Raw genomic sequence first — 18906 nt, forward strand, 5'->3', positions numbered from 1 at the left:
GTGTCTGGTTAGACTGCAAACTCTCCTTCCAGACTCACATTAAGCATCTCCAATCCAAAATTAAATCTAGAATTGGCTTCCTATTTCGCAACAAAGCCTCCTTCACTCATGCTGCTAAACACACCCTTGTAAAACTGACTATCCTAACGATCCTTGACTTCGACGATATCATTTACAAAATAGCCTCCAACACTCTACTCAGCAAATTGGATGTAGTCTATCACAGTGCCATCCGTTTTGTCACCAAAGCCCCATATACTACCCACCTCTGGGACCTGTGTGCTCTCTTTGGCTGGCCCTCACTTCATTTTCATTGCCAAACCCACTGGCTCCAGGTCATCTATAAGTCTTTGCTAGGTAAAGCCTCGCCTTATCTCAGCTCACTGGTCCCCATAGCAACACCCACCCGTAGCATGCGCTCCAGCAGGTATATTTCACTGGTCATCCCCAAAGCCAACACTTCCGTTGGCCGCCTTTCTTTCCAGTTCTCTGCTGCCAATGACTGGAACGAATTGCAAAAATCTAAGCATCAGCTATCTGTGCAGCTTTCCGATCATTGCACCTGTACATAGCCCATCTGTAAGTAGCCCACTCAACTACCTCATGCCCATACTGTTATTATTTTTTTTGCTCCTTTGCACCCCAGTATCTCTAGTTGCACATTCATCTTCTGTACATCTATTACTCCAGTGTTTAATTGCTAAATTGTAATTATTTCACCACAATGGCCTATTTATTGCCTTACCTCCTTAATCTTACTACATTTGCACACACTGTATATAGACTTTTCTATTGTGTTATTGACTGTACGTTTGTTTATCCCTTGTGTAACTCTGTGTTATTTGTGTCGCACTGCTTTGCTCTATCTTGACCAGGTTACAGTAAATGAGAACTTTTTCTCATCTGGCCTACCTGTTTAAATAAAGGTGAAATTAAATTAGAGAAACACGTGTGTGTGCGTGCACATGCATGTACTCAGTACAGATGCACACACATACAAACCCATACACACCCCACCCTATACCCACCCTGCTGAGATGTCGACACACTGACCTAATTGTGTGCCAGCTTGATGAGCCTTATTACGCTCTCTCCCATTCAGGTGTGTTGCCATCGCAGGCCTATGTTGTAAATACTGTTTATCCCGCCACAACACATTACAGCAATATTCCATCTTCACATCTGCTCACAAAATGTAAGTCATGCTTGTCAATGAGAGTCAGAGAGGTTTAGCTAGATGGCCAGGCTGTTTTGTGTATTCTGGAATGTGTCAGTGTAAGGGCACAGATGCCACAAAGGCAGCCAGATTCCCAATGATATCCTTTAACAGAAAAGTGACACATTTACTGCTTCCTTGTAAAGCAGAAGAGCACAATAACAGTGAGCCGTGCAGTAAAGTGAGTGTGCACAGGTGCTCAAATATGCTTTGTGAGCCAAGATAGACAAGACACACACGCACACATGCATGCATGCACAGACATGTAAAGAGAATACACACAAATGCATACACATGTACTCACACATACACACACACACCTGTTCATTGATGAAGTGCCCATTCAGAAGGCCTCCTCTTTAATCAGTCTATAGTGGCAGGGGGAGCGACTGGTGAGAGGGGACTGGAGACATCCCTAGAATGTGGAAGGATGAAGAGCTCAGTCATAAATTAGTAATGATTACAGACTTACATTACAGCATAGCCCCTGGCGCTAGCACACAGCTACTAATGAATACAGAATATACAGTGCATTTGGAAAGTATTCAGAACCATTAACTTTTTCCACATTTTTTGTTATCTTACAGCCTTATTCTAAAATGGATTGGACAAAAAAAATCCTCATCAATCTATACACAATACCCCATAATGACATAGCAAAAACAGGTTTTTAAGAAATGTTTGCAAATATATAATAATAAATAAACTGAAATATCACATTTACACAAGTATTCAGACCCTGAATAGCCACTAGTCAGATACCTGCTCTCCTGCTCCCCTCCCTCCACTACCCTTATAGATACCCACCCAACAAACAATGAAAATTACCGTTTGTTAAGTCCAGGTAGCCCCTCCCTCTTTCAGTGTGTTTTTTCCCCATTTGGTGCCAAATGAACATGACCCTGTTGGCATCATGAAAAGTGTGAGTAGTGGTGTGCTGACACTCCAACCAGAAATGTTGATATTTAAAAAAGTCCAGAAAGGGTGATCAGTCCTCACACACACACACATACTGACTTTGACCTCTCTCCTCGATTTCCACAATAACTACATGTCTGACCTCTCGACACCTCAAAAAAATCTTACAATTGCGACAAAACACACTCTAGCTAACACACCTGTATTTTATGTATGATTTGTGTGGTAAATGCAGGTAAACGCTTCTTTGAAATTATGTACGAGTTGGTTAAACGTTGGAGTTGGAACCACTACATGTTCTGCTGATGGGTGTACTGGTCAAGGCCTGGTAACAGGCTGTAGGAGCTACAAACTTGTTGTATCTGAGTTGGTTAAATGTTGGAGTTGGAACCGTTACTTGTACTGGTGGTGAGTGTACTGGCCTGGTCCAGGCCTTGCTTGCGGAGGCCTGGTGAGAGGCTGTAGGAGCGACTAGCTGAGTTGTATTTAGACAGCTGGGCGCGACTCTAATTTGCTGTACTAGGCCGTCCATGGCCGGGCTCACACAATGGCTGCTGTGACACAAACTCAATGGGAATCAGGGGTCTTAGTGATTTTCACAGGCTTGCGAGCTGGGAGAAAGACAGGGGCACGTAGAGTGTTCAGCACTGAGCTTCTGTCACATCCACTCTGAACACGCCAGTCAACACCGGCTCTATTCCCTAGTGCTGCACACACTTACACTAAGACAAAGACGCACACATAAGTAGACACCCACACATACGCATAGAGTACATGTTCCCCGGCATACACTTTAGAATACAGACACATTAACTCACTAGCATAAACGTTACAGTTCTATTCAAGCAAAACACACACTTTTACACTCACACTGTGTGACTCTATCCACTGGGGTATTGGTTGACACTGGCTAGATTGTGTGTGTGGGAACAGCCTGCTACAGTATAAACTAAGTCAGAGCTGTGCCTCCCTGGTATAGACCTAGACCCATAAAAATAGAACAACGTCCTGCTGTCTGTCTCTCCAACATTTGCAACATTCTTCCAATATTGAAATTCGAGACGGGACGAGAGAGACAGGTAGGCAGCGTTTCTCAGCTAGTCGAAATCATGAATCGGTTTTTATCATTTTTCCATCATTTTTATGGATATACATACAGTGCCTTCGGAAAGTATTCAGACCTCTTTTCACAATTCGTTCCGGTACAGCCTTATTCTAAAATAGATCAAATGGTCTTTTTCCTCATCAATCTACACACAATAACCCATAATGACGAAGAAAAAACTTGTTTATAGAAATGTTTGCTAATTTATTTATTTTTAATTTAAAAAATGAAATATCACATTTACATCAGTATTCAGACTCTTTTTGATGCTGCAAGTTTGGCACACCTGTATTTTTGGAGTTTCTCACATTCTTCTCTGCAGATCCTCTCAAGCTCTGTCAGGTTGGATGGGGAGCGTTGCTGCACAGTTATTTTCAGGGCTCTCTAGAGATGTTTGATTGGGTTCAAGTCCGGTCTCTGGCTGGGCCGATCAAGGACATTCAGAGACTTGTCCCAAAGCCACTCCTGCATTATCTTGGCTGTGTGCTTAGGGTCGTTGTCCTGTTGGAAGGTGAACCTTCGGTCCTGAGCTCTCTGGAGCAGGTTTACATCAAGGATATCTGTACTTTGCCCCATTCATATTTCCCTCATTCCTGACTAGTCTCCCAGTCCCTGCTGCTGAAAAATATCCCCACAGCATGATTCTGCCCCCACCATGCTTCACCGTAGGAATGGTGCATGTTTCCTCCAGACCAGTGGTGGAAAAAGTACCCAATTGTCATACTTGAGTAAAAGTAAAGATACCTTAATAGAAAATTACTCAAGTAAAAGTGAAAGTCACCCAGTAAAATACTACTTGAGTAGAAGTCTAAAAGTATGTGGTTTTATATATACTTAAGTATCAAAAGTAAATGTAACTGCTAAAATATACTTAAGTATTGAAAAAGTGTAAAAGTGTAAATCATTTCAAATTCCTTATATTAAGCAAACCAGACGACACCATTTTCATGTTTTTTTATTTACAGATCGCCAGGGGCACACTCTTACATAATTTACAAACAAAGCATTTGTGTTTAGTGAGTCCGCCAGATCAGAGGCAATAGGGATGACCATGGATGTTCTCTTGATAATTGCATGAATTTGGCAATTTTCCTGTCCTGCAAAGCATTCAAAATGTAATGAGTGCTTTTCGGTGTTTGAAGTATTTTTACTTGAGTACTTTACGCAACTGCTCCAGATGTGGCACCTGGCATTCAGGCCAAAGAGTTCAATCTTGGTTGTATTAGACCTGAGAATCTTGTTTCTCATGGTCTGTGAGTCATTTAGGTGCCTTTTGGCAAACTCCAAGCGGGTTGTTATGTTCCTTTTACTGAGGGGTGGCTTCCGTCTGGCTTCCGTCTGGCTTCCGGTCTTTCCAGCTTCAGTTTGAAGTGTTGTTGTTGGCTGTGTTGTTGGCTAGCTCCTCTGAACAACAGTGGCCTAACGAGAGAGCACAATTTCTGTGCCAGGCGAAATCCCGCCTCATTAGCTCATTGTTACGGATATGTCCAAATAAATTTCACTAGAAAACAGCTTGAACAAATGCAAATGCATCTACTTTGCTGTTATTCTTGCTGCACTTTTTGACGTGACTGTAAGTTATCCGTAGTTGTCTATCTAGCAAGCCAGGGATAAGAAAGTTGCCAGTATAGCAATGGGACATTTAGAATGAACGACTGGATCAGGTCCATAGATACAGAACAAAAATATTGAACAACTGGGTTGCGTCTTTAGGAGCCGAATCGATAGAACAAACAACCAGCCGGCTTGTTTAGCAACCCTAGATTTGTGTAGGGACTATATCTTGTGAAAGGATGAAATAGTATGAATAAATTCATCAAAATAAAAACGTTTTTAATGAAAATATGTCAGTCATTATTTTAATTTGTTGGTAACCCGACTTCGTCTCGGGCCTAACAACACCCGTGTAAATGTATCCTCCAAACACCGGCTTCTCGGACATTATCACTTAAAGAGATTACTGCCACCACCAATCAGTCAATGAAATGGACACAGAAATAACCCATACTGTATGTTGTGGCAGTCGGATTTTACCAGGTTTGGTTATCTGCAAAGAGATAATCTCGGTTTTCCCAGAACTAAAATCTTGTGTAATTTGGTCAGATGCTTCTGTTTATGTTGTCTGTCCACAAGAGATTAGCAAAGAGAAGAAAGCAAATATTCCTAGACTACCTCTTAGTACTCTTCTATGTACTGAACAAAAATATAAACGCAACATGCAACAATTTCAAAGATTTTACTGAGTTACAGTTCATATAAGGAAATCAGTCAATTTAAATAAATTCATTAGGCCCTAATCTATGGATTTCATATGACTTGGAATACAGATATGCATCTGTTGGTCACAGATACCATTAAAAAAAAGGTAGGGGCGTGGATCAGAAAACCAGTCAGTATCTGGTGTGACCACCATTTGCCTCATGCAGCGCAACACATCTCCTTTACTTGGAGTTGATTAGTCTGTTGATTGCGGCTATGTGGAATGATGTCCCACTCCTCTTCAATGGATGTGTGAAGTTGATGGATATTGGCAGCAACTGGAACACGCTGTCGTAGACGTCGATTCAGAGCATTCCAAACATGCTCAATGGGTGACATGTCTGGTGAGTATGTAAACCATGGAAGAACTTGGAAATGTTCAGCTTCCAGGAATTGTGTACAGAACATTTGCGACATGCGGCCTTTCAATTATGATAAATAGCATGTCAATGGGCCTCAGGATCTCGTCACGGTATCTCTGTGCATTCAAATTGCTATCGATAAAATGCAGTTGTGTTTGTTGTCCGTTGCTTATGCCTGCCCATACCATAACCTAACTGCCATCATTGGGGGCTCTTCACAACGTTGACATCAGTAAACAGCTCGCCCACATGATGCCATACACGTGGTCTTCTGTTGTGAGGCCAGTTGGACGTACTGCCAAATTCTCTAAAACAATGTTGGAGGCAGTTTATGGTAGATAGACTAACATTAAATTCTCTGTCAACAGCTCTGGGAGACATTTCTGCAATCTGCATGCCAATTGCACGTTCCCTCAAAACTTGAGACATCTGTGGCATTGTGTTGTGTGACAAAACGGCACCTTTTATTGTCTCAAGCACAAAGTGCACCTGTGTAATGATCATGCTGTTTAATCAGCTTCTTGATATGCCACAACTGTCAGGTGGATGGAATATCTTGGCAAAATTTGAGAGAAATAAGCTTTTTCTGCGTATGGAAGATTACTGGGAACTTTTATTTCAGCTCATGAAACATGGGACCGACCCTTTACATGTTGCGTTTATATTTATATTCAGTGTATATCATTTACTCAGTAGGGGCTGATAAAGACATTCTATCTACTAAACCAAAAGTACCAAGTTCTCATCTACACATGTTCATTTTGACCACGTTCAGTTGGACAATGTTCGTCAGGGCAGACAGCAGAAAAAGTTTGTTATATGTTTTGCAGCTGAAAACTAAAATGAGTGATTCTTATTGGACAAGTCCAGGCAATCACTCCCTGTTTCAGTCAGTTTTCTTCTGTTTGGTGCCTACTAAACGTGACACAGGGCACAATGTTGTGGAATATTCAGTTCAGATATATATACACTATATATACAAAAGTATGTGGACACCCCTTCAAATTAGTAGATTTGGCTATTTCAGTCACACCCGTTACTGACAGGTGTATAAAATCGAGCACACAGCAATGCAATCTCCATAGACAAACATTGGCAGTAGAATGGCATTACTGAACAGCTCAGAGACTTTCAATGTGGCACCTTTCCAACAAGTCAGTTTGTCAAATTTCTGGAGTGAGGAATCATGTTTCCCTGCCTGGCAGTCCAATGGACGAATTTGGGTTTGGTGGGTGCCAGGAGAATGCTACCTGCCCCAATGCATAGTGCCAACTTCAAAGTTTGGTGGAGGAGGAATAATGATCTAGGGCTGTTTTTCATGGTTTGGGCTAGGCCTCTTAGTTCCAGTGAAGGGAAATCTTAGCATTCAATGACATTCTAGACAATTCTGTGCTTCCAACTTTGTGGCAACAGTTTGGGGAAGGCCCTTTCCTGTTTCAGCATGACAATGCCCCTGTGCACAAAGCGAGGTTCATACAGAAATGTTTTGTCAAGATCGGTGTGGAAGAACTGGATTGGCCTGCATAGAGCCATGACCTCAACTCCTTCGAACACCTTTGGGATGAATTGAACTCCGACTGTGAGCCAGTCCTAAATCCCCAACATCAGTGCCCGACCTCACTGATGCTATTGTGGCTGAATGGAAGCAAGTCCCCACAGCAATGTTCCAACATCTACTGTAATGCCTTCCCAGAAGAGTGGAGGCTGTTATAGCAGCAAAGGGGGGGGACCAAATCTATATTAATGCCCATGATTTTGGAATGAGATGTTCGACAAGCAAGTGTCCACATACTTTTGGGCATGTAGTGTATATGTTGAAGAACAGGCATACCTTTCTGATATGCCCGCTTAATTCATGATATTTATATTTATTTGTTATTTTCAGTATGTTGTAGCCTTGTACATGTGATCCCCAGTGTTTGTAACGTGTCACTGTGATGTCCAGGGTGTTCCAGGAGTTTTAGGACGACAGGGGCCTCAGGGGCCACCTGGGTTCCCGGGCCCCCAGGGGCCTCTTGGAGAGAAGGGATATCGAGGAGAGGAGGGCTTCCCTGGCGTATCTGGACCGAAGGGAGACGTGGTAAATTAAATACCTCATATTTAGGATTCTGAGTTTAACCTGACCACTTCACCTGATCAGGTCCCACTTGTGCTGTACTGTACTTACGTGTACTGTAATCATGTACCCAAAAGAATCCCTGTCAATCACAAACTCTCAACTGGTTTTAAGTGTCATAATGACATGGAGAGGGACAAGGAGAAAAAGAGAGATCATGACGTGGTTAAAGAGAAATAAATATTAGATCTTGTGTGTCTGTGTGTGTTCTGACTCCTGATCTGTTTCTGCTTTTTCAGGGTATTGCTGGCGTACCAGGATATCCTGGACTAGATGGTGTCCCGGTGAGTGTGTGGGGAATGCAAGCATGTATGCACATGTGTATGTGTATACCTGTTGACCAATTCCTTGCCATGACATATTGTAATACCATGGTTAGCTAAAGAACTGCAAACTACTTTCTGCTCAATACTGCACAGTACAGTTCATATGTCATTCCTATGCCTTTTGGACCTCATATGTCTTTTGGGGAAAAGTATACAGTACCAGTCAAAAGTTTGAACACACCTACTCATTCAAGGATTTTTCTTTATTTTTTACTATTTTCTTCATGGTAGAATAATATTGAGGACATCAAAACAAGTAAATAACACATATGGAATCATGTAGTAAGCAAAAAAAGTGTTAAACAAATCAAATATATATTTTATATTTTAGAGTCTTCAATGTAGCCACCCTTTGCCTTGATGACAGCTTTGCACACTTTTGGCATTCTCTCAATGATACTCCCACAAAGCGCAAACCAGATGGGATGGCGTATCGCTGCAGAATGCTGTGGTAGCCATGCTGGTTAAGATTGCCTTGAATTCTAAATAAATCACAGACAGTGTCACCAGCAAAGCACCCCCACACCATCACACCTCCTCACCTATGCTTCACGGTGGGAACCACACATGCGGAGATCATCCGTTCACCTACTCTGCGTCTCACAAAGACACGACGGTTGGAACCCAACCCTCGAAATGACAGATTGGTCTAATGTCCATTGCTCGTGTTTCTTGTCCCAAGGAAGTATCTTCTTATTGGTGTCCTTTTTTCAGCAAATCGGCCATGAAGGCCTGATTCACACAGTCTCCTCTGAACAGTTGATGTTGAGATTTGTCTGTTGCTTGAACTCTGTGAAGCATTTATTTGGGCTGCAATTTCTGAGACTGGAAACTCTAAGGAACTTATCCTCTGCAGCGGAGGTAACTCTGGGTCTTCCTTTCCTGTGGCGGTCCTCATGAGAGACAGTTTCATCATAGCGTTGATGGTTTTTGCGACTGCACTTGAAAAGTTCTTGAAATTTTCGAATTGACTGACCTTCATGTCTTAAAGTAATAGACTGTCATTACTCTTTCCTTATTTGAGCTGTTCTTGCCATAATATGGACTTGGTCTTTTACCAAATAGGACTATATTCTGTATAACACCGCCCCCTGTTCACAACACAACTGATTGGCTCAAATGCATTAAGAAGGAAAGACATTCCACAAATTATCTTTTAACAAGGCACACCTGTTATTTGAAGTGCATTCCAGGTGACTACCTCATGAAGCTGGTTGAGAGAATGCCAAGAGTGTGCAAAGCTGTCATTTACATTTACATTTAAGTCATTTAGCAGACGCTCTTATCCAGAGCGACTTACATCAAGGCAAAGGGTGGCTACTTTGAAGAATCTCAAAAATAAAATATATTTTGATTTGTTTAACACTTTTTTGGTTACTACATGATTCCATATATGTTATTTCATAGTGTTGATGTCTTCACTATTATTCTACAATGTATACAATAGTAAAAAAAAAAAAAAAAAAAACTTGAATGATTATGTGTCCAAACTTTTGACTGGTACTGTTTATGTTTAATTTCTTAAGTATATCATAAAAAGGACAAGTTTGACTTTCAGAAAAATGTTATTATGTTAGTTGCATAATTCTAACAGTGTGAAACCTCCAAATGTTCATCCTGTGACAGGTGAAACAGATCAGGGTGTGACAAGTATCTTAACATTTTGACATTTCCTAAATGTTCTCTGTAATTTATCCTAACAGGGTGGAAGTGTATGAGTGAGACAAACAGACTAACGTCATGAAATGCTAAAATGATCCCAGATGGGACTCAAATATGCAAGTTTTGACTTCACTTTTACATTAGCATCCCATCATGACCGTTTTCCCACCAACAATGTGATGACACTACCTGAACATGATGTCAAGGGGTTGCTTTCTTAAAGGAGAATTACTACAAACTAACAGGGTGGAAAGTGATATCAGGGACACACAGAACATCATAAATACAATAATAATAAATATAATAATCATGAGAAATAAAATATTGATGAGATATATTTAAAATAATGAAGAAATATTTTATTGTCTTATAGTTTATATTTATTATAGTAGTTGACGAATAGCACCAGGGAACATGGCAAAAATGCCAACATGCACTGAAAACCAAATGCATATTGATCCATATCTTTGTGTTTTTATGGTAAATTACACCTAATCTTATATTTAAAGCCTTTTGAAATCCACATTTTACACTAAATAAGTAAGGGATAGTCAACGAGGGGCTATGCGTTCTCTAGAAAATAATGAACGATGTAGAATGTGTGTTCCACGACACGCTAGCAAAGTGAAACTATCGTGCCACAGAGTTGCATTATTTTCCAGAGAACGCATAGAGCCCCGAGTTGATTATATATTTTATACCATGGCTATAATTTAACAAATGTACAGCTAGAAATGTGTTCATTTGCAGGTAGAAATGTGTTTAACATCCACTGAAGTAGCTAGCAAGTTATAGCAACAGTCGTTGCCTTGGTAACCAAGCAAACAGACTTGCTAGTTTAGCTAACCATCAGTCCTAACTTGCTATTATAAAAATCTAATTCAACAGTGCCAATGACGTTTTCAATTCGACTTTTGCTTTCAAAAGCAGTTCAAGCATAGAACTATAGCCATTGAATTCTACCATGCAAATATAACAGTGTGTTATAGGGAAATAATGCACGCTCTAGAATGCCCTTCAAGCCCATTAGAAACTATTATTCAACAATGCCATGGTATAAGAAGTTATATTTCCTGCGGAAAGAAAAGGGACTGGATAGTGGGAATGACCAATAGTGCATAAATAGCCTAATGTGTGTGTGTGTGTGTGTGTGTGTGTGTGTGTGTGTGTGTGTGTGTGTGTGTGTGTGTGTGTGCGTGCGTGCGTGCGTGCGTGCGTGCGTGCGTGCGTGCGTGCGTGCGTGCGTGTGTGTGTGTGTGTGTCCAGGGTCACCCAGGGCCAGGGGGTGTTCCTGGTCTACCAGGGCTTGATGGCTGTAACGGGACCAGAGGGGACTCTGGTTTCCCTGGAATCCATGGTCTGGATGGGCCTGATGGGAGAGCGGTGAGTACAGCACAGAACTGTACGGTATGTGGCTGGTGTAGGGGACACAGAGAGGGGCTATATCACTCTGCATTCCTTGAGATCCCAGAACATGAAGGAACAGGGGGCAGGAAAAACAACAGCTCAAGGGCAAGCAGAGGTCAGTCATCCAGATCAGAGTCCAAAAGGTACAGAACGTCTCTAGATCAGTGTTATTTGTGGTGCTTCTTGTGTATTTTGCGTAGGGTTGTGAGTTTCCACTCAGTAACAAATACATTCATGTTCAAATATACTGTATTGTGTTGTTAACATTTCTATTGATGACTGCAGGGTTTCTCAGGGATCAAAGGAGTGCCAGGGGACCCTACCGTTCAGTTCATCCAGTACCCTGGTATACCTGTAAGTGGGCTTTCACAACCATCACCCCTCCATACAGTGTCTTTCATTTGTGTGTCCACCTGTACATGCTTTCCCACCTGTACATGCTTGCATCTCTTACGCAAAATATTAATCTTATTTTATTATTTATTGATTGATGATGGGTGGATGGATGGATTGATTGTCATAAACCTTTTAGGTGCCCAACCCATGTCTGCATACAAAACAAAACCATGCTTCCACACAATCAATCATCCTACGGTCATTGTCTGTGGACCTGACTCTCACTCCTATACCCTCTTAGCTTTGTACACCCGTTTGCCCATCCTCACCCACTCCAATGCCTCCTCACATTGCCATGTATGTTCTGTTGTTAAGACTTCTTCTCTTTTTCTTTTCTCTTCTCTTCTTCTCTGACAGGGTGATGTCGGCCGTGCTGGGGTTACTGGACTGCCTGTGAGTAAGATGGTTGTTGGACGGTTGTTGGATGGGTTCCCTACAGCCTGTCAAATCACAACATACACTACTTCAAAATGGCCCCCTTACCAGCATGTGCCTGCCTCTGCTGCTGTTGGCTTCATTTACTATCATCCTCAATTAAAATAATTAATTATTTTTCCATATTTAATTAATTTATATTATGCTACTTTCCTTGATGTGGACAGTATGTGTTACTCCATTACAAAAGCTCACTTTTTGACCATGGAGAATTCGGGGCATATAAAAATACTATAAAAATACTGACCACGACCACACACCAATACATGGATTTGAGAGTCAAACTATCACTCAAATAACAGCCATCCGCGATAAAGTGACTATGCATTGATAATAAACAGCAAGTAGTAGCAGTGTGAAAATGGGGGTCAATGTAAATAGTCCGGGTAGCCATGTGATTAACTGTTTAGCAGTCTTTTGGCTTGGGGGTAGAAGCTGTTAAGGAGCCTTTTGGACCTAGTCTTGACGCTCCGGTACCATTTGCCATGCAGTAGCAGTTAAAACAGTCTATGATTTGGGTGACTGGAGTCTTTGACAATGTTTAGGGCCTTCCATTGACATTGCCTGGTATAGAGGTCCTGTATGGCAGGAAGCTTGGCCCTAGTGAAGTACTGGCCATATGCAGAGGGCACTGCCCTCTGTGGCACCTTGCAGTCGCATGCCGAGCAGTTGCTATACAAAGTGGTGATGCAATCAGTCAGGACGCTCTCGATGGTGCAACTGTAGAGCGTTTTGAGGACCCATGCCAAATCTGTTCAATCTCCTAAAGGGGAATAGGCATTGTCGTGCCCTCTTCACGACTGTCTTGGTGTGTTTGGACCATGGTTTGTTAATGATGTGGACACCAAGGAACTTTAAACTCTCGACCCGCTCCACTACAGCACTGTTGATGTGAATGGGAACGTGCTCGACCCTCCTTTTCCTATAGTCCACGATCAGCTCCTTCTTCTTGCTAACATTGAGGGTGAGGTTGTTGTCCTGACACTACACTGCCAGGTCTCTCAACTCCTCCCTATAGCTGTGTATGTCACGCCTGCTATTCTGAACATTGATTTGTACACCTCAAAATGGTGTTTTGACATTGGGCTTTTAATCAAAAGTTATTGTGAACAGGAAGCAGCAACAGCATACTTTTAAACTTATGTTTATGAATATAAATGGTACTTTCAATATTAAAGAGTATTTCCAAGAGTATTTTTCTAAGTCAAGTCAAAACTTCTGAATGAGTCCAAAAACGCGCTGTGATTGATTTATTTGATGATATACCAGAAATCGTGAGAACGAGTTTGCCTTGCCTTCCTGCTTGAGTACCTGCACCTCTTATAGAATATTTGCACTAAAGTATGAACGCTGTTACTAAAATGAAAATTAGTAACACCACCTTTTTCATTCCACTTCAAGCATGGAATCTTACCCTACCCATGTGTTCATTCAGATGCTTTGTGGGTTGTGGATGTATCCAGGTTGTTTTTTAGGGTTTGACGCAGGGTTCTTTGTTTTACAGGGCTTCCAAGGCATTAGCGGCCCTAGGGGACCTACTGGACCAGTTGGTTTGGATGGATCAGATGTGAGTATAAAGCATCTATCATAGTCCAAAACGTGTATACGTACGCACAGCAGTGTTCTAGAATATTGGACCATTGGCCTTTCATACATTTGTAATTCTCAGCGCAGCTCAAGCTATTTTTCCAACTGTCAACATATTCAAATGAATAGAGGACACGTACCGGATCCTCTTTGGTTGAGAATTTGGGCTGTGCGTCCTCCGGGAGGGTGGTTTCAGCTATGTCACAATGGGACACCGGACAATCGCGTCTCAGCGTCTGTGTATTATTTATATTTCTAATGGATTACATTTAGAAAGGAACTACCCAACTCTGTTTATGTACATTTTAAAATGTTACATTATGTTTGACAACACATTAAGTGTGTGCCCTCAGGCCACTACTCTAATACCTCATATCTATAATACAAAATGCATGTGCACGTGTGTGTAGAGTGTGTGTGTGTTAGCATGTGTATGCGTATGCGTGTGTCTGTATCTGTGTTTGTGTCTCTTCACAGTCCCTGTTGTTCCATAAGGTGTATTTTTATCAGTTTTTTAAATCTGGTTCTACTGCTTGCATCAGTTACCTGATGTAGAATAGAGTTCCATGTAGCCATGGCTCTATGTTATACTGTGCGCATCCCATAGTCTGTTCAAGACTTGGGGATTGTGAAGAGACCTCTGGTGGCATGTCTTATGAGGTATGCATGGGTGTCCGAGCTGTGTGCTAGTAGTTTAAACAGACAGCCCAGTACATTCAACATGTCAATACTTCTTACAAAAACAAGTAGTGATGAAGTCAATCTCTCCTCCACTTTGAACCATAAGAGATTGACATGCATGTTATTAATGTTCGTTCTCTGTGTACATACTGGCAGCATGGCAGCCAGCCGTGCTGCTCTGTTCTGAGCCAATTATAATTTGTTCCCTCTTTGTGGCATGAGACCACGAGACCACACGACCAGACAGTAGAGCAGGAGTGACAAAACTAGGGGCTCTAGGACCTACCTTGTTGATGGTGTTGTTAAGAAGGCAGATCAGATCTTTATTATGAACAGACTTCTCCCCATCTTAGCTACTGTTGCATCAACATGTTTTGACCACGACAGTTTACAATCTAGGGTTACTCCAAACAGTTTAGTCACCTCAACTTGCTGAATTTCCACATTATTCATTACAGGATTTAGTTTTGTATTTGTATTTATTAAGGATCCCCATTAGCTGCTGCCAAGGTAGCAGCTACTCTTCCTGGGGTCCAGCTACTTTAAGGCAGTTATATACTAATTTAAATATTACATGGCATTTCATTTCATAACACTTTAAGTGTGTTCCCTCAGGCCATTCACTCGCTGTAGTAGCTGATAGTGTTGAGTCATCCACATACATAGACACACTGACTTTACCTAAAAAGCCCTTGGCTGCTCATTAGTGAAGATTGAAAAAAGTAAGAGGCCCAGATAGCTGCCCTGGGGAATGCCCGATTCCACCTGGATTACATTGGAGAGGCTTCCATTGAGTTGAGTTTATTTGTATTTTTACAGGGACAGTGCACATTAATCAACGTTTCAGTAATAGTGCCAGTTTTAGCCAGCCAACTAATTTTCAACCACAGTCCCTGGGCAGGTTATTAAAAACAATTAAAATAACAATACAGACAATCATTGAGCAGTTAGCACACGCAGAGCAACATAGGACAAGCAAGATGTAACATGCAGACAGAGCAACATAGCAAAAAAAAAAAACGCAAGACAAAATACATAAAAGCAACAAAGTGTTTCCACACCTCACAAGCTGCAGACAACATGGAAAGCGACAAAACACAACTAGGGATTATGTTCACAAATCTGATTGGCCTTTAGCCATGTCTTCATGTTTTTTGTGAAAGTGTGATAGGTGGTACAGTTATGTGTGTCTGGTGTCAGTGTATTCCAAACATGGGAAGCTCTCACAGAGAATGCAGATTGACAAAAGATGCTTTTCCTTAAGGGAACTATACAGTCACCTCTCATGGCAGACCTTGTGGATCTGCTGCCATATGTTTGGGTTTTCTGTTTAACAAAAGTACTGAGTGGAGGGGGAGCCAGGCCATTTAGGATCTTGAATACAAGACATGCATCAGTGTATTGTACAAGATTTTTCCAACTCAGGATCTCATGCTTTCTGAGGATGTAACAGTGATGATGGCTATTGGACTTCTTATCAAGCACTTTGAGAGCCTGTTTGTAGACAGTCTGAATGGGTTTTAATGTTGTACAGCAAGCTTGGGCCCAACTAGTCAAGCAGTATGTTAAGTGGGGGAGTATCATAGATTTCAAGTACAGTTTAGCTACCTCTGTAGTCAAACAATTTTGTATTAATCGGAAATAAGATAGGTTGAATTTGGTTATTTGAATTACCTTTTTCCCCTTCTTTTTAAAAGAGAGGTTGGAATGAAGTTTGATGCCAAGGTACTTAAAATCAGATACCACCTGGAGCCTCTCCTCTGACGAATAGACATCCGGCTCAGTAGCATCAGTTTCCCTCTTTGTGAAGAACATGCAGACAGTTTTTTTCACATTGTGACGTAACTTTTTATCCACAATATAGCAGGGGGTGTAAAGTCATATCACATGTTTTTCCAGTAGCAGACTATGATTGATAATGTCAAATGCAGTATCATCAGTAATTTGTGTAAGTGCTCTGCATGTTGAATGCCCTTCCCTATAAGTGTGCTGGAAATCTGTTGTCAATTTGTTTGCTGTAAAATAGCATTTTATCTGGTCAAACACATTTTTTTCCTAAAGTTTACTAAAGGTTGGTAACAGGCTGATTCGTCGGCTATTTGAGCCAGCAAAGGGGGCTTTACTATTATTGGGTAGCAAAATTACTTTTGCTTTCCTCCAGGCCTGAGGGCACACACTTTCTTGCAGGCTTAGAATGAAAATATGGAAAATAGGAGTGGCAAAATCGTTTGACATTGCGTTTACACAGCCTAATTCAGATAATTTTTCAATTATTTTCATATCTTATACCAATATGATATTTTCCATAATGTGTAAACAACAAAAAACACAAATGGAATCTGATATCTTCACTCCTGCATAGGTGAATCTGAATCCTGGTACAAACCCTATCCTCCATATGCAACTTCTGTCTGGACACTCAGATAAAAAAAGATGTGCTCTGAAGTTTTTTTGCACATGACCCTCTGTTATAATAACAACCACCCCAAAATGTTAAGGAACAGTGACAGGAAATGAACATTGCACCTGTGTGCTACAACTGAATGTGCAAATCTGATATGGGTCACATGTAAAACAGAGTGTGGACAGTCAGAAAAAACATTGGATATAGATGGAAAATCAGATTTGGGTTCTGAGTGTGGCTGTGTAAACACTGTAGTGCACTATATAAGGAATAGGGTGCCATTTGGGACACATTGTGTTTTCTCACTCGAATGTGTGTGTTCAATGTATAATGTATTTGTGGTACATATCGTACGTAGCCTGCAGTTTGTTTCTTTGTGTATTGTGTGTTCTAGTGTCATCCAAACAATCACCTTGAATTAGTTTAAAACCATGTTTATTCATAAGGATGTCTGTGTGTTTTTCCGCAGGGTTTAACTGGTTCACCTGGCCTGAGAGGTCCGCCTGTATGTTCCTACCTTTACCTAACTACCTGCTCGATTACACTTTCACACATTTTACTCCACAGACTATGAAAATGGGATAATCTAATATTATTTCATGCCACAATTGCATATTCAGTAACCTCCCCTATGTTGAAAGCATTCTAAATCATATGAAACACTAGTACACGGCCCTCTCCATAGGCTAGCTTTAGTTGTATTTATCTGTCACAATCACTCTCTCTCTTTCATTAATTCTCTATCTCCCTCTACCTCTCCCTCTCTCCCTGTCATTTCACCAGGGAGAGAAAGGAAGATCATTGCCAGGACAGAAAGGAGATGAAGTGAGTAACCCACAAGTGTGTCCATAACACCCCTGCAGATCAAGTATGGAAATCAGCTCTTGTGCTTCCAATCCATAAGGGCAACGATAGTAGTGATCTTAATACTTATCGCCCCATTTCAAGGCTTTCTTGTCTAGCTAAGATTCTTGAATCCTTAGAAAATGTTTTCTACACTTTTGCAAATGTATTTTTAATGTTAACCAATTATGGTTTAGGCCTGGGCATAGCACTATTACAGCAACCACTTTAGTTATTAATGATCTTGTCAATGCTTTAGTCACTAAAATGAAATGTGCTGCTTTGTTTGTAAACCTGTCAAAAGTTGTCGTCAATAGGCCTGAGCTATGACGCCTGTTAATGGTTTAATGATTATCTTAGTGACAGAGCTCAGGCCATAGTGATTGATGGGGTTAAGTCTACATTTCTTGAGGTACATAAGGTGTATCACGGGGGTTGATTTCGGGACCTGTTCTCGTCACTATTTAGATAAACACATTGGTCAAACTGTAAAATATTGTATATCTTTATGTAGATGATATGTAGATGATTATGTAGATGATACTATTATGTGTGCTATTGCCCCGACTGTTCATGTGACTGCGTAAAAACTACAGTCGGATTTTATAGCTGTGCTTAATACGGGCAAAACAAAATACATGTTTTTAGGGAAAGGGAAAGGGGGAAACCTAGTCAGTTGTACAACTGAATGCCTTCAACTGAAATGTGTCTTCCACATTTAACCTAAGCCCTTTAAACTCTTGTAAGAATGTTCACTCATTAGATGGTTCTCCAATCGAACATGTTCCTGCAAATAAATACTTAAGCATTAGGATTGATATGGATAATACGTTTAAAAAACATAAAGATGAGCTGGTTAAGAAGATAATATTTAAAGTGTCCTTTTTCTATAAAAACAGACTTTTCTCTAAGCATTAGGAAGTAGATTATACAGTCAATCATTTGATCTGTTCTTGATTATGGTGATATTATTTATCAAAGTGTAAATACTCATAAACCTTTGGATGCCATCTCCCATAGTGCCCTTCATTTTGTTACAGGTGACAGTTTTGATACTCACCACTGTATCCTATATCAAAAGGTTGGCTGGACTTCGCTAAAGACCTGTAGATCTCTACATTACTCCCTTTTTGTTGACAAGGCCCTACTTCATAAACGTCTGACTAATCTACCTTTGCTGTTGAAGTAT

The 18906-nt window shown here is 41.0% G+C and overlaps 1 protein-coding gene across 2 annotated transcripts in view; it reads left to right on the plus strand.

Annotated features, from left to right (window-relative positions):
* col4a4 (collagen, type IV, alpha 4) overlaps positions 1 to 18906 on the plus strand; it is a 145169-nt gene that overhangs the window by 34637 nt on the left and 91626 nt on the right. For both annotated transcript variants that reach the window (XM_065024678.1, XM_065024679.1), the window contains 8 exons: positions 7806 to 7940; positions 8216 to 8260; positions 11231 to 11347; positions 11657 to 11725; positions 12125 to 12160; positions 13707 to 13769; positions 17344 to 17379; positions 17658 to 17699. In XM_065024678.1, coding sequence (XP_064880750.1) covers positions 7806 to 7940; positions 8216 to 8260; positions 11231 to 11347; positions 11657 to 11725; positions 12125 to 12160; positions 13707 to 13769; positions 17344 to 17379; positions 17658 to 17699 — 543 coding nt within the window. The remainder of the gene's footprint in view (positions 1 to 7805; positions 7941 to 8215; positions 8261 to 11230; positions 11348 to 11656; positions 11726 to 12124; positions 12161 to 13706; positions 13770 to 17343; positions 17380 to 17657; positions 17700 to 18906) is intronic.

The sequence above is a fragment of the Oncorhynchus nerka genome, linkage group LG11 (genome assembly GCF_034236695.1).
Source record: "Oncorhynchus nerka isolate Pitt River linkage group LG11, Oner_Uvic_2.0, whole genome shotgun sequence".
Taxonomy (NCBI): domain Eukaryota; kingdom Metazoa; phylum Chordata; class Actinopteri; order Salmoniformes; family Salmonidae; genus Oncorhynchus; species Oncorhynchus nerka.